The 22,502-nt window shown below is 53.7% G+C and overlaps 1 protein-coding gene across 1 annotated transcript in view; it reads right to left on the bottom strand.

Annotated features, from left to right (window-relative positions):
- The window catches only part of CNGB1 (cyclic nucleotide gated channel beta 1), a 50,828-nt gene that overhangs the window by 4,463 nt on the left and 23,863 nt on the right, over nucleotides 1–22,502 (bottom strand). The window contains exons 18-33 of the mRNA XM_012730475.1: nucleotides 22,000–22,273; nucleotides 21,630–21,792; nucleotides 20,975–21,082; nucleotides 19,175–19,332; nucleotides 17,820–17,972; nucleotides 16,416–16,624; nucleotides 15,797–15,847; nucleotides 15,439–15,525; nucleotides 13,833–13,897; nucleotides 12,935–13,057; nucleotides 10,013–10,154; nucleotides 9,157–9,316; nucleotides 7,842–7,939; nucleotides 7,663–7,746; nucleotides 4,791–4,909; nucleotides 4,429–4,575 (exon numbers count right to left, since the gene is read on the bottom strand). Of these exons, the coding sequence (XP_012585929.1) occupies nucleotides 4,429–4,575; nucleotides 4,791–4,909; nucleotides 7,663–7,746; nucleotides 7,842–7,939; nucleotides 9,157–9,316; nucleotides 10,013–10,154; nucleotides 12,935–13,057; nucleotides 13,833–13,897; nucleotides 15,439–15,525; nucleotides 15,797–15,847; nucleotides 16,416–16,624; nucleotides 17,820–17,972; nucleotides 19,175–19,332; nucleotides 20,975–21,082; nucleotides 21,630–21,792; nucleotides 22,000–22,273 (2,141 nt within the window). The remainder of the gene's footprint in view (nucleotides 1–4,428; nucleotides 4,576–4,790; nucleotides 4,910–7,662; nucleotides 7,747–7,841; nucleotides 7,940–9,156; nucleotides 9,317–10,012; nucleotides 10,155–12,934; nucleotides 13,058–13,832; nucleotides 13,898–15,438; nucleotides 15,526–15,796; nucleotides 15,848–16,415; nucleotides 16,625–17,819; nucleotides 17,973–19,174; nucleotides 19,333–20,974; nucleotides 21,083–21,629; nucleotides 21,793–21,999; nucleotides 22,274–22,502) is intronic.

Below are 22,502 nucleotides of genomic sequence, written 5' to 3'. Positions count from 1 at the left end.
CATGTAATACATCACCCTGCTTGTCTAAATAAGCATAGAATTTCCCATCAGACAGCCCTGGCCTTTCATAAGGAATTTTTCACACTACAAATACATAATGAGTAGTTTGATTCAAGAACAAATGATTCTGGCCTGCAATCTAGCCACTAATTGGCAAATTCATTCATCAGGGTTCCAGTAAAACTTGTTTGTTTAAAAATGAGCCATTACTGGCTGCTTATCTAATCCGAGGCAATGGATTCCGAGGCAATGGATTTAAATTGTGCATATTGATATTAATTGCCCAAGACTTGCATTTTCAAGCCCGCTCCCCCCCTCCACCCCACAGGAGAACACAAACATGGTAATTCATCAGAGGCCTCTCACAGGGCCGGCTCTGCCACTGTGTCACTGGAGTCCAAAACTCAGAGCCCACTGGCCTGTGGGAGGCTCCGTGGGTTGCAGAAGTGACATGCTGATCGCTGATGGCTGTCTCTGTTTAGAAACATTGAGCTGGCTTCTGGAACATGTCCAGATGAATCCAGGAAATTGATCCTCATTTTCAGATGGTAGGTGTTTCTCTATAATTAGGATTGAGCTCTTGTCCCCAGAAAAAAGTAACTGGCAGGAGAACTTTTTGCCCCAGGACAGTCAAACCAGAGAGCAGAGCATTTCATGTACTGGGGACCTACCTATGAAGTGGGGAGACTGACAGAATCTCATGCGAGACTCTTGCCAACCCAGATGTGCCAGGGGCCCTGCGAATCTCAGACCACGCTTCTCCTCTCAAGGGTACAGCCTGCCCCTGACCTGCCTCTCTCCTGGAGTTTGCTTATCTAAAGAATCAGGCTCTTTCATGAATCTTGCCAGGACCCCCAGGCCCAGGGCCTTCATTCTACAAAGCACACTGGCGCTCAGCCTCCTCCAGCACCAGGTGCAGGCTCACTGCCAGGCCTCTTTGGAATTCCAGTTGACTTGCAAACTTTCACCTACCCCAGCCAGAGGAACGGAGTGGCAGCTGAACTTGGCCTTCCTGCTCTTTTTCCTATTTATACATATGACAGCTGGAGTGCAGGGGCTGAGAGGATTTACCAGAGACAGAATAGGGAGCAGAACAGGCAGATCGAATGAAATCCAGGGCTGAGAGGAGAGGAGAGGTCTGCTGCGCCATGTGGGTCAGCTCCCTGGCTGGGGATTGAACTCGTGCTGCAGTGGCTGCCAGTAGCTTCATAGTGCTGAGACTTAACCCCCGCGCCACTAGGGTGGACCTAGACTTTCTCCTTTTTACAGGGGGTGTAAGAAGGGAGCATGCGGTCCTGGTGCTAATTGTCAGACATAAACAGTCCATTCTCATTATTCCTGGTGCTTACGTTCCAGGAAGTGCTTGCAAACAGTGCATTCATGAGGAGTGAGCCTCTACTTCTAGGAGAATGACAGGTTCCTTCACCAGCCTCTCGTCCCATTTTCATCAGCCGATCGATACAAAACCCTGCCTCGTGCGCGCTTCCATTGAAAGTATCATTTAATATGCACTGTTAATTCGTTCATATTGAACTTGGGGTGGGCAGCCCTGTAACTCACCTCTGAGCCCACGGCAGCCTTCCACCCTTACGCACAATGTCTAAACTTGGGGGCCACTTGAAACAATGCCATCACACACCACAATAGCAAAAGCTGAAAAATGTGGCATGTAATGGAGCAAAAGACCCAGGTGTTCAGCTCCCAGTGGGAGCTGGGCCAGGAGGGCAGAGTGTCACCTGCTCCACTTCAGGTGGGAATGCCCCTTTTGAGTGTCTCTACACATGCCCATGAGTGTCTGGGGAGCCCACAGGTGTTGGTTTGGGGGTTCAAAGACATTTTAGTGAGTAGACAAATAACAAACATAAAATCTGCGAACAATGAGGACTGACTGTACATACATCCCTGCCCCTTGGTGGAGGAGGGGGATGTGGGCAGATTCTGTGGGACAATTCAGACTGACAGCCTTTGGAAGGGCCCGATGGCTTCCCTGAGAACAGTCGGATAACTCAAGTCACAGGGCAGCTTCCTGCCCTAGGGGGTCCCTCTGTCTTGGGTGTTATATGCTGATGCCAAGGCTACTTACACTCGCCACCTCTGGGGGCTGCTAAAGGGACCTGTAGAAGCCTAAGTCCCATCCAATCACTCCACTGTGTAAAATACTATATCTCTCCTCTCTCACTCAGAGTAAAAGCCAAAGCCACTATGAGGTCCACCCATGAAACCCACCAAGCTCATCTGTGTTCGTCTGCACTTATACTATGCCTGTTCCTCCTTGTGGCCTTTGCACATGCTGTTCCCTCTGCCTGGAATGCTTTTCCCTGCAGTCCCCCAGCTCACTCTCATTTCATGCAGCTGACCTGAGGACAGCCTGTCCTGATGAACTTATCTCAAATTGCTCCCTCCAGAACTCTGTCTCCTCACGTGGTTTTACATTTCCTTAGAGCACTTATCCCCAGTGGCCACATCACATCATCCTTGTTACTCCAGGATAATGTAAGCTTTGTTTGCTCCCTGCTGAGTCCCCACAGCTTAGAATTATGACTCAAAAAATTATTGTGCTATATGCACAGATGTTGGTGAGTTTTTCCCTCTATCACCACCACCCTGTGACATTTATTCATGGACAAAGTGGAACTTAAGGATATGTGATGAAAGGTAAGGGGGGGAGCAGATGTGTGGATTAAAAAGACTATTCAGGGCCCTCCCTGGTGGCGCAGCGGGTTAGGGCACAGCACTGAGAATCTAAAAGCCGCTTCCGCATGAGTTCGATTCCCGCCTGCCCCGGAGGTGACCACATGGCGTGGCGGACCTCTCCTGACCCGCCCGCTGCTCCCCTCAGCAGTGTACTTCGTTGATCTGCCTGTTCTGTTCCCCGCTCTGTCTCTGGTGAAGCCTCTCGCCGCTCCTGAGCCTCTGGCCTGTACCCCAGTTCTGTATACACAAATAAATAAAAATTTTAAAAAAAAAAAAAAAAGACTATTCAATTGAAAAAATCTAGAGTATATTTAATGGAGAAAGAAGAACTATTATTATTGTTATTATTATGGTTATCTATGAAGTATTCCCAAATGCCAGGGATCCGACTGGAAACATCCACATACAAATTTTGTTTCATTTTCTCAAAAACAAAGTCAGGACATATGAGTCCTATTTTATAGAAATATATATGGTTTTACAGAAAACAGACCAGAAAAGTCAAGTAACTTTTCTAAGTTCACACAGCCAGTTTTCTATCACACCATGCTGCCTTCGTCACTCCATTAAAATCTGACCTTGGGCCCTCCCTGGTGGTGCAACGGGTTAGGACGCAGCACTACAAGCTGGCCACAGCCGCTTCACTGCAAGTTCAATCCCCGGCAGCGCTGGAGGAGAACCACATGGCGCCGCAGACCTCCCGGACCTGCCCGCTGCTCCCCTCAGCAATGTACTTCGTCGATCTGCCTGCTCTGCTCCCCACTCTGTCTCTGGTGAAGCCTCTCACAGCCCCTGCACCTCTGGCCTGTACCCCAGTTCTGTATGCACAAATAAATAAATCTTTGAAAAAAAAATCTGATCTTCAGGGTGTTCTGGATCTCTCAAATATCAGTCTGCCTGCCTGCCTGCCTAGTCTAGCCATCCATCAGCTATCATGTCTCTCCTTGAACCCCACGCCACATGCCTGCCCTTCCCACATGTGTAGTCTGTTCTCCAATTTTAAGAACTTCGGTGTCTTTATCCTTATTACAGGTATTCATTTGACAACTCTTCATATAAAGAGAGTTGTTTCAGAAGTGCCCGCCCTTACTAAGTCGAATTCAATAAACAACACAGTTTTTTTGTCTTTTGCCTGATCCAGCTGATGTAAGGGCCATGTTCAAAGTTATCTGGTAAGTTCTCTTTTTCTTCCCTTTTGCAGATTGTTTAATTCTTTTGAAATACAGTTAAGCTTGTGTGTTTTGGTTTGTGCCCGGATCCTTGGTGATTTTTGTTTGTTTGTTTTGAATATACGGAGCAGTGACATGGGCAGAGATAAACATAATATCTCCAGAGTACGGAAACTTTACCAAGTGATCAAGGTAAAAGTCATTAGTCCTGGGGAAAAAAAAAACAGTCTCCTGGGCCTCTCGATACCCAGCACTGAGAAGGACACCTCACTTCCTAATATTGCCTGCCCCAAATGCAGAAGCGGAGAGTAATATGAGAAAACACCAAATGAACTTAAATTGAGGGGCATCCTTCAAAATGACTAGCCTGTCCCGGGACAATTAGCAAAATCCGAATACGGATGAGGGATGACAGAATAGTATGGCTTCAATACTGAGTTTTCTGATGTTGATCCGGGTGTGGCTGAGTTTGCTAAAGGTAATGGAAGAGAAAGTTCTAGTCCTCCCAAAACACATGCAGCAAGTTAGATGGGCATTTTTGATGAGGAAAGAAAAAAAAATGTACCTGGCCTTCTTTCGGAGTAACTTCTGAGACTCGGGATAATGCACCAAAATCTCATTCAGGTCCTTCTTATCCAGAATGAAGAGGTTGGTAAAGCCATGTGCCACCACGTTAGCCGTGCGCCGGTTCCCCCCACCGATAGCCAGCAAGCTGGGGCAGAGAAGAGGGGAGGTGAGGCCCTGGGGGCTGCGGCTTTGACCCCACTAAATTCTCAGCTTCACCTTGCCCCGTGTAGGCACGAGGGGGCACACCCTGCCATGTGCTGCATCCTCAGACCCCCTGAGGACAGGGTCCCATCGATGACCCTCCCACCTCACCCCCCAACCTCAGCCCAGGCCCCCCATTTCACCCCAGCTCCCTCCAACCTTATTTCTCCAAATACAGATCCGGCTTTCAGCGTCACCAGCACAGACTTGCCATCCGGGCCACCCAGCACCTGTACCTGTCCTGCCTGGATGATGTACATCTCACGGCCTATCTCCCCCTGAAACAGAGGGGGGCCCGTCCGTCATCACCAAAGCCCACAAAAGCACACGAGGGGGAGCAGCAGCAGGTGGACACCAGGCTGGTGTCCGGCCCTGCTGTCTACACGGGCTGTGGTACGGGGTCGGACACAGTTTCCCTGTGCCTCAGTCTCCCCATCTGTGAATGAAGGGCAGTGACTGTCCGCCGCCAGCCTGACCAACAGGGTTGTGGAAGGGAAAGAGCTAGAGATGCCGGGAGATGCAGGCTGCAAGTTCCTCAGTGTACAGCCGACCAGTAAATGGTGTCTGTGCCCAACACGCAGTTCACCAGGGCACAGCGAGCATTTGCGAACTGAAACAGGAATAAGCGGTAATAATGCTGACTCTGGCACAGATGGTCCCTGCGCCAGGCACCGTGCTGAGCATTTTAGGTGACCAAGTCTACTCGACCCTAACAACCCTCTGAGGCAGGAACCCTTCGCCTAAGGTCGCGAAGCCAGGCCCACACAGTGCCACGGTTCGAGCCCAGCAGCTGGCCCATGGCTCACGGTCACCACGGATGGAGCTGTGTACCCCTGAGTGCATATGCTCAAGTCCTAACCCCAGTTCCTCAGACTGTGACCTTCCTTGCAAACAGGAACATTATAAACAACACTGGTTAATTTGTAGGAGGCCATCCTGGAGTTGGGAGGCCCCAATCAACCTTTTGTCCTTATAAACGGACAGGTGGAGAGGGATGAGCATCTACCAGCCATCTACCCGCCGAGGGAGAGGCCTGGAACTATCCTTCCCCCCGGCCTCAGCCCTGCGCACACATTACTCTTGGGGTCCAGCCTCCAGAACTGTGCAACAATGAATTTCTGTCATTTAAGCCTTCTGGTGGGTGGGCTGTTGTTACAGCAGCACTTACTAACTAATACATAGGTCTTAATCCTAAATTAAGTCAATGAACATAATGAATGAATGGCTGCTGAACTGTAGCTGGGACTGCGATCGGAAGCACCCAGCCTGCTGTATTCTTTCCAATCCTCAGGCCTTGCAGGTGGTTGCATGACCTGCGAAACGTCAGTCACACCTGGCGTGTATGAAGGAGCCAGACAGGTTAGTAATTACATGTGTGACTCGCTGACAGATGTCTAGGCATCTCATGCATGCATGCGATTCTTTAGAAAAAGGAAGAAGGGGCCCTCCCTGGTGGCGCAGCGGGTTAAAGCACAGCACTGAGAAGCTAAAGCCACTTCCGCATGAATCCGATCCACACCCCAGAGGTGATCCACAAGGCCTGACCCGCCCACTGCTCCCCTCAGCAGTGAACTTCATCAGTCCACTCTGCCTCTGGTGAATCCTCTCACCCCTCACACCTCTGGCCTGTACCCCAGTTCTGTGTGCATAAATAAATAAATCTTTAAAAAAAAAAGGAAGAAGACTTCATTTTCCTGCTTCTATGTCCAATTTGAGACAGGAGCTCCCTCTCATCTCACTCACGGGTCTTGGTTGCCCTGGTATGGGTTGGGTGTCTCAGCGAGGTGTCACTGAGTAAAACCAGACAGCAGAGGGCACCATTCACAAATATACCGACTACTCGCTTCAACTAACTGCAAGCTGATTCAATTTTCCTCTTCTGAAGCAAATTTTAAGTTACCCACAAGGATGAAAGCAGCAGCAACTGCACCTACTCCATGCCAGGCATGGTGCCAAACTCCTTTGTGTGTCCTATTCAGTCCTCACAACCACCCCATTAGGGAGGTCCTAGCAATAGCCCCACATTACCGTGAGAAGAGTAAGACTCAGAGAGGGCAAGCTACTTGCCCAAGGTTGCACAGCTAAGTGACTCCAATGTCAGACAGATCACACTAATGTTCCCAAATCTGTCTTGGACTCTCGAGCTGCAGCTTTAGCATTTTCAGCCTTCTGTAGCACCCTTCCCCAGCTCTCTGCTTCCACAAACTTCATGCAGCATGGAGACAACACCCTTGGGGTGTCTTCCAGGAGTTGCTTGGACAATATTTTCATCCCAGTACACACATCTAGTCCTATTAACAGCTCTGTAGAAAGAGGAGTGAAAACTAGTTCTTCCACTCGTTCAACCTCTCACCAGGTGACCTTGATGAATCTGACCTTGAATCCCAAAGAGTTCGAGCAGAAAGGCCCCAGATACCACCTAATCCCAAGATTCAAGCCCAAATGTTGTCCAGACTCAGGGAGCAATGTAAAGGAGTATAGGAGGGTTTGTGGGGGGCACTGGCAAGTGGAAGGGTCTGTGGCATCAGGAAAGACCATGACATCCCTTCATGGGCCTTCTCCATTGCTACTGACTCTTGCTATTCTAGGAAATGTGGCCCAGTGCCAGCAGATTTCCTGTTTCCAGCCAGACGCCTGGATTTTCATGTGAAATCTTCTAATTTTTAGGACTAATTCAACATTTTTTTAAAGATTAGCACCAGCACAGTCAGTCTATAACCTCTGGCCTGGCCCTGCCCCTTCTTCCACCTGATGGAAAGACTGGACCCTGCAAGCAGTTCTACTACCCCCCTGAAGGCTCCTCACATTCCTTTTCTGTAAAGTGGGGTTCCTGTGCTGACCCCCATGGTCTCCCGAAGGGCACTTGGAGATGCAATGCAGAACTGCAGGCACAGCCAAGTTCACTGCCTGGAGCTGGACAAAGCCTCCTCCTGGCAAGTGCCAAGCACCTTGGAGTCCTCCAGCCCAGCTGCCTGGGGACCCCCCTACCCCCCACCTCCCTGCTGACGGCCTCGCAGCTGCTAACACTCACCTTCTTGCACACATAGTCGTTAGGCAGGTAGACAACAGAGCGCAGCCTCTTCAGCATGTCAAAGATCATCTGCCGGTCACAGCCCTGCCCCAGAGAGCGGAAAGGAGCCCCATTTAGAGGAAGGGGTGGGCTCCAGGCCTCCCAGGGCCCTGAGAGTGGGGGCGCCAGCCAGGCAGTACCTGGAAGAGGGCCACTTTGCTGACGATGTCATAGTTGACGTCGATGGCGAGGTCTAACCGCATCTTGTCTGGAAGCTGCACCATTAGTTCTGACTCATCTGCAAATGAGACCTGGCAGAGGTCAGAGGCACAGCCAGCCCCCCTGGGCACAGGGTGAGGGGGCACTGGCTGGCTCTGGTCCTGCCACTCTCGTGGGGAGAGGACCCTTTACCGCTCTTGCTGATGCCTTGGCCAGAGACGCCCCAGCGAACTCCCACTCATTCTGCAGAACGCAGTGCTAATGTCACCTCCTCCAGGAAGCCCATCCCTAAGCTCCCCCAAGTAGCCAGCATGCAAGCGTCCCTGTGTGTAGCCCTGGTCACTCCCTGTATTGCAATAGTGGCCGAGTCCTCTTCCCTATTCACACCAGAGAACGGTAGAATTATTATATTAAATCCTCTAGCCACCTCCAAGGTGCCCACTACTATAATCCCCATTGCTCGTGGAGAGCAATGACCTTCCCACAGCTCTGTAGGACAGAATCAGGACCCCCCATCCAGGCCATGCGGTCCCCAAGAGAACAGGGACCGAGTCGGCAGGGCCCAGCAGAGGGCTGGCATGGAATGAGCATGGGTAACTGGAGATGGCAATGTGCTACCTGATCCTGAATCCAGCCCCTCCTGCTGCACTATTTATGGGCTCCAGCACCTAGGAGGCGAGACCCCCGGCCGGTCAGACCCTTCCTGTCCTTCACAGTGCCCTACTGAAAGGGACAGCAACGCAGAGGTGACAAGGCTGTCACTGGAATGGAGTCGGCAAGGGGGGTGGGCACGCCTGCAACCAGTGCAGTCATCGCACTAGCAATAAAGCGCAATGGAGACCACCACGCTGCGTCCCGAGTCGCCAACGCCTGCCCTCACCCCAAGCTGGCCACATAACTTCAGAAGCAAAGTTTAACATAAGGCTACCAGAAGTCTATCTACCCATCCACTGATCTATCTATGGAAGGGGGTGGGGAGAATTCCTGGTGTCCTGGTTTCAGCCCAGGTGGGCGCCTCGTGGGTTGCTGGGACTCAGTCACCTCGGAAGGAGATGCACTTGGAGTTGGGTAAAGTGAGCTGGACCAGGTGTCCAGACCCAAACCCCTGGATCTTCCAGGGTTTCCTGACGGCCCGCCTTCGGGCGTCCAGTGGGCCTCCCTGAACCCCTCTCACTTCCATGCTGGGGCTGTAGCCAGAGAGGCCGCAGAGGCCTGGGACTCTGGACACAGGACCAGCCCAGGAGGCAGGCTTGGGGGAGGGGCGTGGGGGGCCAGGCGGGAGAGGCGCCATCTTACCCAGCATGCCCTGGGAGTGCCAGGTGTACTCGTACCAGGTCTTGACCCGGTTCTGCACGGACCTGGGGATCTTGTAGAAGTTCATGTACTTCACGGTGCTGTCCATGCAGCTGCGGTAATAGGTCTGACCCGCAGTGGCGGCCCCTACCACGTCTCTCATCTGGGGCAAGAGAGGGGAGTCAGGGGGCTGCTGGGCCAGAGTGGGGTCACTGACACACTCTGGGGACTCAGGGCAACTTTATACAGACCAGGGGTGTGGGCCTGAGTGGGAGAGGGAGGTGGGGAAGGAGCGTAGACACACAACTGCTCACAAAGGTTGGTGGACAGAGCGTAGGAGCCAGCTCAGCTCTGGCCCAGCGTGGGAGAACCCCCTGGCAACCTCGGGGGGGGGGTCACAGAGGAGGGGTATCTCGCAGGAATGGCTGATTCTGGTATAAGGTAGTTCCTCAGTGCCAGAGGCCCTTTGACCTCAAGCTGGAGGACAGATGAACCCCAAGCACTGCATGATGGTGGCCTCATGTACTGGCCAGAATAGCAGATGCACCCCCATAGGTGAGAAACTCCCCCCCATGACTTCTCCCCAAGGAAATAGCCCAAATCCTCAACCTTTGCAGGAAGCTCTTCAGTCCAGCCATCCAACATATCCCTAAGGGATGGACACTCCAGGTGGGCAACCTCAGAGAGGGAAAGCCCTTGACTGGCACCCCATTTGCCCAGTGGGGCGCAGAGTCCAGGTGCCTGACTCCTGGGCCAGGGCTCTTTTCTGGTCCCACAGCAGTGAGCACAGATGAGGACCGCAGTGGGGGGAAAGGACCTGTAGGCAGGTGGGTGGGAAGCGAAAGTGGGACCCAACTACCTGTCCGATCATCACGGAGAAAGCAAAGACGCCCGTGAAGTAGTTCAGCAGCTGGAAGACAATTTCAAAGAGCGTCTCGGGGTCAGGCAGCCCACCGATGGTGATGAGGGTCTTCACAGCCCAGTAGAAGCAGCGAACGTAACTAGGGACACAAAAGAAGGTGTCCCCAGTCGTCACAGCCTGCCTATGACCCGAGTGGCCTGACTGATACACATGTGTGGAGCCCAGAGAAAAGTGCAAGCAAAACCTCCTCTATGCCGGGAGCACCCTGAGACTCGCAGAGAGGACAGGCTTGCAACGCCACCGGGTTTGGGCCCGGCCCTTATAGCTCCTGATGCCTACGCCCCTGGCATTTCCTTTCAACTTCAGTCTTTCCTTGGCTGCTCCATCATGTTGGTTATCGGCAGGCAAGAGCTGAGTCAGCGTTGGAAGGCAGCTCAAGGACCACCTTTCCTGGCCTTCCCGCTGCCCACCCACTTTCCAGATGGTGAAACTGAGGCCCCCAAAGAAAGGGACACCCAGCTGGCAAGGTCCAGAGCTGACACTGGGACCCAGCATGTCATCCTCTCCTTGGCCGAGGTCCACGAGGCATCGGGGAGGGAGGTGTAGGTGGAGGGCGCCTGTGTGTGGAAAAAGGCTTAGGAAAAGCCTGAACTTGTCCATCACGAAGCAGCCAGAGCCGTTCATGCTTCTGTCCACTCCTGCAGGCTGTACCTCCCAGGGTTCAGCACGGGCTGAGGCCCAAGGGCCTCCAAGGGGGTCAGCTGTCCTGGACCTTCCTGTCCTCCTCACAGGGCATTTGAGAGCCACCTGGAGATGACCAGGTCCCTAGACACCCACCTTCCTGGGTCCCTGTTCAGCTCCAAAATCAAGAACACCAACCAGTCGGGAAGTCACCCACTCTGGGATGACCCCAGGCTGGCCCGTGGCGTTGGAACATGGGCTCTGGAGTCAGGCTGGCCGGGCTCAAACCCAGCTCCGCTGCTTTCTAGCAGCGTAACAAGATAAATCGCTCCACCTTGCCAGGCCTCGGCCTCCTTCTCCGGAAATGGGCCTGGCAAAAGAGCATCCTGGCAGGGTAATTGAGCACAAGTGAGGAGCTAGAGGAAGGCCTGGCCCGTGGTAAGCTCTCGGTACATGCCAGCAATCAGCAGCTTGCTGTCACTGGGGGCGGGCACACGTCTGTGGACACAAGATCAACAGACCAGCCTACGACTCAAGAAGCTCAAATCTAGGAACGGGCATGTCTGTGTGCAGAGGGCAGGGAAGGGAGACAAGGAGGTCGTCGGGTGACACAAGCTATGCAACGTCTATCGTCTACAGATTCCGGGTAGATCGGGAAAAGCTCTGAAAAATCAGCCTTTCCACGCTAACTTATGTTCTGACCTCCCTTTTTTGTATAATCGTAATATCAAAATATTCTGAGCAACCTTCAGCTTACAATTGGATTGCCTCAGCCTCAGGAGGCGCTACCTGGCCCTGACAAGCAAGCACTGCACCAGGGTGAGAAATTCCTCTGGAAGTCAAAAGTCATTAAACAACTGGCTGATTAATAAAGACAAATGGCTGTTACTGCAAAGTCTCTCACCGCCAGACCGAGGAAAACCCAAATCTTATCACTCAATCTCTCATAGCCTTCTATTCAGTTTCTAAATAACCGCTCAAGCTTTCTACTATCTAGTCTTTGGATATGGAAATTTACCCACGTCGCCTAAGCAGAGCTAATCAGGTTTTCTACCACCTAGGCTTCAAAAAAACTCACTTAAACTTTTTAACAAGTTTTTCAAAGAACCTTATCTTAATTAGATTTACAAGAAATTTCCTCTTCCTGCCCTCACTTTACTTTACCCCCTAGGATGTCTCTTTGAGAATGAAAGCCGTTAAGTAATAGATAATGTTTCAGGGACTTTATTTTGGTTAATCTTTACTGTGGTAAATATAGTAATATTAGTCTTAAACTTTGTGAATCTGTGTACCTGTTTTAACCTTGATAGATTGATTTTTAAAATGTTATAATCTCAACTGAAGATCAAACGACCCCAGACTATTCTTAGCACAAAGGTGATTGTGATCTCAGCCCACTTCATATGCTAATGTCATCCCTCCGCCTGCCTGAAGTGTATAAAATAAACCTCTGCTGAAGGCAGAGCAGGAAGACTTGCACCCAACTCCCATTCCCGTGTCTTCCTCGTGCCCGGTCCCCTTTTTTCCCTTTCCCCCCTTTTTTTAGGAATCTCTGCTCGCCGACGCCATTCCCATCTGCCTGTTCTGCCCCCCAGTAATCCGTGATTGGGGACAAAGTCTCTGACAGTGGGGAAGCTGGGGTGGGGGTTCTGCCTCTGACTAGCTTCCAGGTCTGGAGCAAGGATCTGGGGCCCCCTGCACCTCACAGCCACTGGTGTGAGGACATGGGGAGCGGAGTCGTGCCGGTCCTGGCCGCCAGAGGGCGTGTGAGGCCGCCGTTAGCAGGCCGGGGCTGGGGGCTCTCCATGTGGTGGGTGTGAGGAAGTGGGACCACCCAAGGAAAGAAGACAGGGAATAAGCTGTCCAGTCTTCCTGATCGGAAGACTCTCCGTGGCAAGGAATATCCTGAGGTGCTGTTTCTCACGTGTGCTGGATTGGGGGCGCTGAGTGGGTCTTTTGAGCAGGGCTTGTTCACCCCAGAACTCCCTTCTGCCTGGATCATGGCAGGTACCGTCTAGACCAAAATGAGACCAGCCCCCTGGAACTGCCAGTGAGCCAGAAATGTCTCCCCTCCTCACAACTGGGGGAAACGGGGCAGTCCTGGTACAACATCAGCTTAGTGAAGACATGAGGACTCAGGTCTTATCATGTCCGTGATTCTTTGGTAGCAAAGTGGCCTGGGCTACATGGCGTGGCGTACTGTGCCGTGAACGTGGCCCCCGGACGGTGACGGCTCACCTGTTCCCCACACCATCGTAGACCCAGTGTGTGGAGCCGATGCCCTGGTAGTCCGACGCCCAGTAATACAGACAGGAGTTCACATGTAAACTGTAGAGCAGGTAGGCGGTGGTCCTGATCACTCTGCAGGAGAGGAAGCGTAGGAAGCAGCAGAAAGGGTGGGGTGCCCTGTCTCCCCAGGGGCGGGGACTGCGGAGAATAAGCCAGCCTTCCCCTCTCCAGCCCACACTGAGTTGGTCCCTTGGAAGCATCAGCTGCCAGGCGGGATGGATGCTGGCCCGGGGCCCTCTGGGTGGGTGACCGCATGCCCTCTCACAAATTCGGAGGGGCAGTGCAGGGACAGCGTTGCTGCATGGAGCTGGCACAGCGCTCCATGCAGACGATTTGGGGGCACCCGAGAAGGCAGGTGTCGAGGAGAGGGACAGATGGTCAGAGAAATGGGGAGCAGAGCTTGTCCCCGAGCGTGACGTGACTGGTCTGGCACCCCATCCTCGGATGTCCCTGATGGCCTACTGTGTCCTTACAAACGTCACCCAATATTTGAGCTGGGTGCTGGGGGTCCATTCCCTTAAGGAGACCAAAATGAGACCAGCCCCCTGGAAGTGTCGGTGAGCTGGACATGGCAACCTATGTCTGCCCTCCTCACGACTGGGGAAAATGGGACAGTCCTGGGGTTCTAAAAAACAGACAACCCTTGGAGGGGAAGCAGGAAGAGACCCTGCTTCCGGCGGGCCTGCAGAGCCAGAGGGCTGGTGAGAAGAAGCACCGTGGGCAGGGGATGTCTGCCTCCATTCTCACTGCCAAAGCCAGCCCGGGTCCTTGTGTGTGCACAGATGTGTGTGCCGTATGCATCATACAGTTCGTGTGCCCGTGTGGGTGCAGGAGTCGGGAGTCTCACCTGTAAACGTAGGCTTTGCTGAGGATGGCTTCCAGGCGGTTGTTAAACTCAAAGAAGGCCAGGTACTGGGGTGAAGAGCAAAGTATCAGGACCACGTGGGATGGCTGTGCACAGCACCCCGACCCGCTCCGGGCGCTGAGAGGACTGAGGGTGCTTGCTGCAGTCCCTGGTGGGAGGGGCTGAGAGAAAGTGTTCAGAACCAGAGGTCCTGAGCTACTGCAGGCCCATCCGGAATGCGGAATGCGATGGAAAAGATGGCCCACCTTCCGTAGAAAGTTCACCGGGGTTCTAAATGAAGGCGCCAGAGCGAAGCACACTCACCTCAGCGAGGGCCCCCTGCACCCCAACTCCCACTTCCCAAGTGAGGAAGTGACAGCTGCAGCCCCCAGGGGCCAGCACAGGTCACAGGAGGCTGCCGCCTCCTTCCAGCCTCCCTTCCTCCCCGCAGCCAGGAAGCTCCTCCGGGCATCCCTGCCCGATGCCAACAAGATGCGCTTTCTTTCAAAGCTTTCTTCCTCTTTTGCTCTGCCCTGTTTCTCTGGGTGATTAAAGGTCATTGTGCAGGCTTTTTTAGTAAGTCCCCTCATCACTATTTTTTAAAAATACTATAATAGTTTATTTTTACATCATTTTGTGCCTTTTTCCAGATCAGTTGCAATCCCCGTGGGCTTCCCATCACCAAATCACCCATGTGCCATCACCACAGTCCAGGGCACTCTCCCGCCCCATTTTTGATTCCAGCTCCCACTCACCCCCACAAAATGTCTCTGGTATATAGCTGTTCATTATTATTATTATTTTCTGCCCTGGTCCTTTAACTATGAGGGAAACCATCCGGTATTTTTCCTTTTCTTTCTGACTTATTTCACTAAGCATGATCCCTTCCAGCTCCATCCATGTTGCTGCAAAAGACATGTGCCCTCATCACTATTTTAAGGAAGAGCTATCAAGCATCAAGGAGAAGAAAAATGAATTTAATTGGCTGACCAAAAAATAAAACCCAGCTGGGGAATCTCTCTGGCTGTTCAGCCTGGTCCTTTGGAAGGACCGATGTTGGGTCTCTGCAGTCTCTGGTCTCTGGCCACCTCATCACCCTCAGAGAACACCAGCTCCCCAAAGGCAGCAGAAACTCTAATGACACTGAACCACAATAAGGAAACAGGCTTCTGACTCCGCATTCCAACCCTCCCTGCCACTTCCTGGGTCCTATGACTTGGGCGAGTCCAGTCCCCCCTGCTTTCAAAGCCTCAGTTTCCCCAACTTTGGAAGGAGACCACCAAAAACCAGAAATCCCTCTGTTGGGAGTCTCTGTGATAACTGAAAGCATTGACAGAGGAGAGAGACGGTCGGGGTTTAAATCCAGACTCCACTCCATCCGACCCGTGTAAGGCTAAGCAAGTTACTTAGCCTCTCTGGGCCTCAGCTTCTCGTGTGTAGAATGATAGTAATAACCCACCCACAGGAGCCACGTCAGGACAAGCCTGTGTGAAGCACCAACTCCCCTGGGCCCCCCTCCTGGCCCCTCGCACCCCCTCCCTGCACGCTCAGGCTCAGGGCTGGCTCCCAGGTGCGGGAAGCAGGTCTGGGAAGACGCTGCTCTTCTTACCTTCAAACAGCGAGGCAAGCGGAGGAGGGGATTCACGCCCATTTTCAAGTAGAGAAAGTCCAAGGGCAGGAGGCAGAGCACGTCCATCTGAAACCGCAGCCGACGCCCCAGTGTGCAAGCCAGGTAACCCAGGGATGTGGGGGTACGGTGGGGGGGGACAGCGGTCTCAGCGGAAGCGGCTTGGAATGCCCCAGGGAGCCCCACAGCTGAGGGCGGGCGAGGAGCCTCTGCCGGAAAGCCCCAGCTTGGCTCCCCGGGCACTGCCGGCCCCGATGGGGACCACGTCACCCTGCCCCCAGAGCAGCCAGACCAGGAGAACCCTCTGAGGCCCAGTGGCAGCGAGCACCCCTGCACCCACCTTAAAGCGGCGAGATTTCAGGTAGTTCTTGCTCATCTCCTTCTTGTCCGTCTGCAAGAGAATGAGCCGTGAGCGTGAGCGTGGGGTGGCTGTGAGCACCAGCAGAGGCCCCAGCACCCACCTGCGGGACAGGAAAGACCCTCTGTGCACGAGCTGAGCATCAGTGAAAGCCTTGTGGCCACAGGTGAGGAGGACTAGCCGCCCTGGAGGAAGCCTGCGGTCACCAGGCTGGCAAGTGAGGGCGCTGGTTTTGCATCTTAGTTACTGAGGAACTGACAGCCGCCCGGATTCACCAGGGAAGAGGCTGCCCAAGGAATTGGTTTTCTGCTAAACTGTTTTAGACACACATCCTCCGCCAGGATGGGACCTGCCAGCAGTGAAGTGCTGGACGCTGTGCCCCTCAGTGACGAGCTGGGAGCGACACTGCTGCCATCTTACAGGTGAGGAGCCTGAGGATGGAATAAGTGGTACAGCTTGTGGAGGGGGCCGGGATCTGAAGCTGAGGCCCACTGCACAAAGAAGCCACTTTGTCTATCTTGTCTACCATCACCTCCCGGAGGCTCTGGCTACAGGGCCTCCTCCCAGGCACCCGGAGACACCCCAAACTGTGGTGACTCACAATGATGTCCCCCCCTCTGACAAACTGCAGGCGCAGCTGGAACACAGTGATGTCCAGGAGGTAGATGAGGTCGCACAAGTAGTCCATCATCAGCCAGAGGTGGATATTGTCTGACGTCTGGTAGGGGAAGGCCCAGCGCACAGGAATCAGCCAGCAATTCCAGTTCCAGGCCAGCACCACAAAGAACAGCCACAGGATGTACATCAGGTCTGGCGGGGAGGGAGAAGGCAGGAATGTGCCAGAATGTCAAGCAGAGAGGGCTCCTCCTGGTAGGGGCTTCCCTCTTCCCACATGTTCCCACGTTCCCGTAGAAATACAGGTGGCTCTTCTGTAACTTAGGGGCAAGGTAAAACTAGCTTTGATTCAGAAATAAATGACTGACTGGCCCTAATAAATCATAGCATTCTGAGGAAGGGGGTGGGGGCATCTAAGATAATAGCTAGCAAGAAAATGATTTTGCTTTAATTCTTACTGAAATTATTTCCCCAAAATATATTTCTAGACTTAGTAAAGCATTCACAGGGGATGGACAGATGGATGGAAGGAGAGATGGACAGATGAAGGTGGATGGACGGATGGGTGTATGGATAGGCAGATGGATTGATGGATGGGTGGATGGATGGTTGGGCAGACGGACAGATGCATGGAGATGGATGGATGTATGAACAGATGGACGGGTGGACAGGTGGGTGGATGGGTGGGTGGGTGGGTGGATGGGTGGGTGAGTGGATGGATGGATGGATGTGGATGGATATATTAACAGATGGGTGGATGGACAGTTGGACAGAGGGATAGATGGATGGAAACATAGGGAGAGATGGATGAGTATGGATGGATGGACAGACAGACAGACAAGTGGACAGACAGATGGAGAGCTACCATAGGTCACTTCTAGAGGCCACTGGGCACGGGGTTGGAGTGATGCCTCCCAGATGACTTCTTGTGTGACCTTGGGAAAGTCCTTCTCCGGCACCTGCCCCCCTCAAAGAAGTCACACCAAGAAACTAAACTGTGAAGTGCTGTGCACACATGAAGGCTCAGTATTCCTGAGGAACAGGACGTGACTTTAAAGGAACACGAGAGGAATTCACTTCAAAATGGAGGAACTTCTGCCCTTTCCTACCCAGAACAGCAGCTTTGGGAAAGAAACAGCAGAAGCAGGGCAGACCTGGCCAACTGTGAGGAGCCTGGGTCTGCCACTGGCTAGTTGTGTCCTAGGCCAGTTAGCGGCTCTGCGCCTCAGTTTCCTTATGTGTAAGGTGGGTGTGAACTGTTCCTCTTCAGGGATTCTGTTTGCATTGGGGTCAAGAGCCTTCCCACCCACCTCCTGCACGCTCCTCCTCCACTCCCCTCCTGCCCCTTAGATCACAAGATGGCGAGGCCCAGTGCCCACCCGGGACTCACTGGTCAGCGGGTCAATGCTCTGAGGGAACCGGTACTTCTTCCAGGGCCGGCGCTTGAACTTGCAGCACAGCATCTCACAGTAGTGCTCCTCGGCCGGCTCCACGTCGGCCGGCTTCACCTCCGGGGCTGGCTCCGGGGTCTTCTTGGATGGGGCTATGGGGTGGCAGTCACGTCTCACCCAGCGCTGAGGCGCAGGTAGAGGTACAGAGCACATACAGCGGCAGACCCGGGCCCAGGACAAGGGCACCCAGCTACCGTTGCTTCCAGTCTGGAGTTTCCAGAACAGGTATTTCTGGGCAAGCTGCATGTTTTTTTTTTTTTTTTTCTTTAAAGATTTATTTATTTATTCATATAGAACTGGGGTACAGGCCAGAGATGCGGAGGGTGAGAAGATTCACCAGAGACAGAGTGGGGAGCAGAACAGGCAGATCTACGAAGTACACTGCTGAGGGGAGCAGCGGGCGGGTCAGGAGAGGTCTGCCACACCATGTGGTCTCCTCCGGGGCAGGCGGGAATCGAACTCATGCGGAAGTGGCTTTAGCTTCTCAGTGCAGTGCTTTAACCCGCTGCGCCACCAGGGAGGGCCCAGGCTGCATGTTTTAATGGGGTGTCTGCTTGTGTCTATGTGTGGGCCCCTGTTTCCCTCTGGAGGGCTGGAGTATCTTATGCCCGGGACTTCCCCCACCCAGGGTCAGACGTCAGGGAGACTCCAAGTTTCTCAGAGCAGGAGTCTCCGCTCGTTTGTCCCTAAAACAAGACACTGGGTGGACTCTGCTTTCATTTGCATGGCGGTGATGGCTGTTGGCTCTGGAGAGTGGCCCCTGTGGGTTCAAGATGGCTGTGTTTCTAGCTTAGGTCTGTGAATGGGGCTCCGCGAGGCCCATTGTCGGCACCATGAGTTATAAGGTGTAGCTCTTTTCTGGAAAGACCTAGAAGGCCTCCCTCATAAGAGGGCGTGGTTTGTATTTCCTCCTTGGGACCTCAAAAGCAAGAAACCATCAGTAGCCCCATCGGAATATTGCAGTGGAAACCTCTGAAAAATCAGCTCTCCAGTTCTAGCGGAGTCTAAGAGTTGGGGACACGCCTTGGGGTGACCCACTGCCTGTCAGTGGGAAGGGAGCAGGTCAATGAGGGTGCTTTTCCTGCAGAAGGGGGAGCCAAGTATAGCTGAGTCATTGGCCTGAATTTTCACCTGGCTACACAGCTAACTTGGTGCATGACAATCACAGTCCAGAGAGGGACCCTGCGCTTCTCTTGTGCACCCCATCATTTCCGGGGGACCATGAGTTGACAGGGGAATTTAGGAGCCCCACTCCACCCCTGACCAGGTGGGCACTCCCCAGCTCCAGACTCACAGGGCTTGGGGGTCTCCTCATCGGAAGTGACATCGGGGTCGATGAGTTTCTCCTTCACCTTCTCTGTACGTTCCTTGAAAAGCTTCACCAGTTCCTGGAGCCGGTCATTGATAATGGCGCTGTTCTGGCTGGCTGTGGAGGCTGCACGGTCCTGGCCACTGTGGAAACATCCGCTGAAGCTGAGCAGCTGAGAGGGAAGGGACCCCGTGTCCCCGGACAAGGACCCACCTGGCCTGAAGAAGGAAACCTGCCTCAGAGCTACTTTAAGGTCTCCTTGGAGGAAATTCGGCCTGGGGTAGAGCCTGGCGCGGTGGCCCAACGTCTAGAAAATGGACCACGCTGCCTCTGATTCAGATAAGTCACTCTGAATAGAGTGATTCTTCCTGAAATTGAGGGGGGGACTGTTGAACTCAGTTCAGGGCTCCCAGTTTGGGGTCACAGGAGATAATCCAGGACAGGTCACAGAGGATGGGGCTACTTTATCAGGCTTAGGAAATGATAAGAAAAAACAACACAGATATACTATATAATCCTTTAGCTTTATGATTTAACTTTAAGAATTAAATGTGATGAATTTGCAGAAAAAGAGAAAGAAACAGAGAGGGAATGAATGAGGGGCTGCCTATGCTTCTGCTCAGGGTGGGTGGGGACCCTGGGGGAGCTGAGACAGCCGTGCAAACCAGTGTGACCGACACACTGAGTGGAGTGGAGGACTCATGTATACAGACTTCCCCCCGCAGAGATCCCCGTTTTCCCTTGGCATCGAAATTCCAGTCAACCATCCCTCTTGGGTTCAGTTGAGGAAGCCAGCCTGAAGACAACCTGTGGTGGGTGTTGATGGGACACAGTACCCAGATGTGGTAGAGGCACGAGCCCACGTCATTCGCACCACGCAGGCAGGGCCACATTTCCCAGGTGTGGCCATGTGAGCACTCACCAGTGAAATGTGAGTAACATGCTACTTGCGACTCACTAGACCTGGTGCTGTCCCTTTCTAGTGGTGACAGCAGGATCTTCGAAGACACATCAAGGTAGCAGAGAGACTGTTGGCTGGGTTCCTGAATGACTGCATGGAGCAGAGCTCTCCACCGCCCTAAAACATAGCCCTGGTGGCACCGGTGTGACATCTAAGGCAGCTTTGGTTTCTTAAGACCCTGAATCTTTGGGGTCTATTTGTTACAGCAGCTTCACCTACCTAATACATGCATCCCCATATTGACCTTATTAAGACTTTTCAAGGGTAATATTGAATATTAGACTTGCCTATTCTAACATTATTTCTGCTTATTTTGTGATATTAGGTTCCAACCTTATCCCTTTCCCACTGTGTAAGATGTGACCCCCACCATATGCCAAAATGGGCAACTGGGTTTTAGGTGAAACAGATAATTTCCTGTTCCTTTAGCTTTCCTGTGCTTTCCATGGCTCTGTTAAACATAGGCTCCAAAATTATGGGTTAGTTTCCTGCAGGCACCCTAGAAGCTGTGACCGGGAGCTTGGTGGGGATCCCAGGCCACAGCTCATTTCTCCATTGACCCAACCTTGGCAGTCAGATGTCAGCGATACCAGTCCTAAGACTTCACGTGACCTCCAAACACTGTTCCTCAGACCAGCTGCCTCCAGCTCACCTGGGCCTTCCCAGGGCCGCCTGGCTGGACTCAACTGGCCAGCAAGAAGCTGCCTGGGTTCATTTCTGCCCAGCAGCCACAGGCAAATCTTCCTTCTGCACATGCACCGCCCTTCGCATGCTTATTCTCCCCGCCCTTCTGACTCTGAGACCCCAGAGGGGACCCCACTCACTCGGTGTCCTGTGGGGTAGTCGGATCTGACCAGGCGGCCACAGGAGACTCAGCTGGTGACAACGCCTTGAGCTCTTCGGCGTCATCGTCCTGGGAGGGCAGCCTCTTCCTGCAAGGACACAGACCGGAAAGGCCAGTGAAGCCAGGGGCCCGGGGGGAAGTGCATCGACTCCAAGTCCTTCGGATCAACTCCAAGTCAGCCTGAGTGAATCCAAGGGGGTGCTGAGGCAGGGGGTGCTACTGCTGAAGGGTCCCCATTTCCCTGCAGGGGACCCAAGAGGGGAAGGAGGTACAGGCGCCTCTGGACCTCAGCATCGTGCATCAGCCTGGGACAGTAACCGCTCTGACTTGGATGGGTGGGTGAAATGACGGATGGGTGGTCGGTGAGTGGAGGGGAGGAGGGAGGAAGAGATGGGTGGATGGATGACAGGAACAAGCCAGCCACAGACGCCCCCACCCCGCACCCCCATAAGCAGAGGCAGGAGGCTCCAATCTAGGCAGGAATCAGAACCAAGGCGGGGGGGAGGGGCTGGACACCAACTTGCGGAGTGGCCCTGGGCCAGCCGCCTCCCCTCTGCTCCCCTTCGGGCCCTTTCCTCATCTGACAAATGGAAGCACAATGCTGGAAAAAGGCCAAGAGAAGCATCAAAGCTGACCTGTGGGTCCCCGTGGCCGACCCCGGGACGGCGAGGGTGTCTGACTTGGCTGGAGAAGGCGGCGGCAGCACGGGGGAGGGGGGCTTCTCCTCCACGATGAGGGGGCGGCTGTCGGCGTCAGCATCTTCCACCTGCACCTCCGGGTGCTCTTTCGTGGCAGCCACTGGGGGGAAGACGGAGGGGGCAGAGTCAGGGAGAGAGAGGCCGGTCTGGCCGGCTGTGTGTCGCAGAAAGCCGCAGGAAGCCCGTGTCGGGGTCTGCAGCCTCTCCTCCCAAGCGGCCCCCAGGGAGCGCCATGCAGGAGAGCAAGAAAGCCCAGGCCACGGGCCACCCCAGTCACAAGGCGGGGAGCCGCGGGAGAAGCCGTTACAGCTCAGGAGCTGGCGGTCCTGGACACAGCCCAGAACCCGCTCTCCAAAGCGCAGTGTGGCTCCCCAACCTGGAGAAGCGTCAAGGGCCCGGATCGAGGACACCAGGCTGGTGGAGGGACACAAGGAGTCCCTGAGTCCCAGCACCTGGCCTGGCCAAGCCTGGCTCAGCTGCTTCCCCTCTGTGGGTCTCAGGGGCCCCAGCTCAAAGTAGGGGTGACCATGCCTCCCAGGCCCGGGGGCAAGAGGACACAAGTTGTCCTTCTGTGGAGACACCTGCAATGGAGGTGCAAATGGAGCGCAAACTTATTCTGCAGCGTGTGTCTCCCTGACTGGATACATTTGGGTGGTTCCTTGTTTTTGTACATCCAGGAGCACCAGAGACTCATCAGCTCCATCCCTCTCCCGGGCTCTGAAAGGCCTGGGGCCGTGTCCCACTGAAGTGAGTGGTCCCACAGAGCCTGGCACGGCCTGCCCGGGACACTCATCCACCCCAGGGCCTGTG

Source organism: Condylura cristata, unplaced genomic scaffold, assembly GCF_000260355.1.
Source record: "Condylura cristata isolate star-nosed mole 26May11 unplaced genomic scaffold, ConCri1.0 scaffold00028, whole genome shotgun sequence".
Lineage (NCBI taxonomy): Eukaryota > Metazoa > Chordata > Mammalia > Eulipotyphla > Talpidae > Condylura > Condylura cristata.
This window is presented reverse-complemented; position numbering and strand designations above follow the sequence as displayed.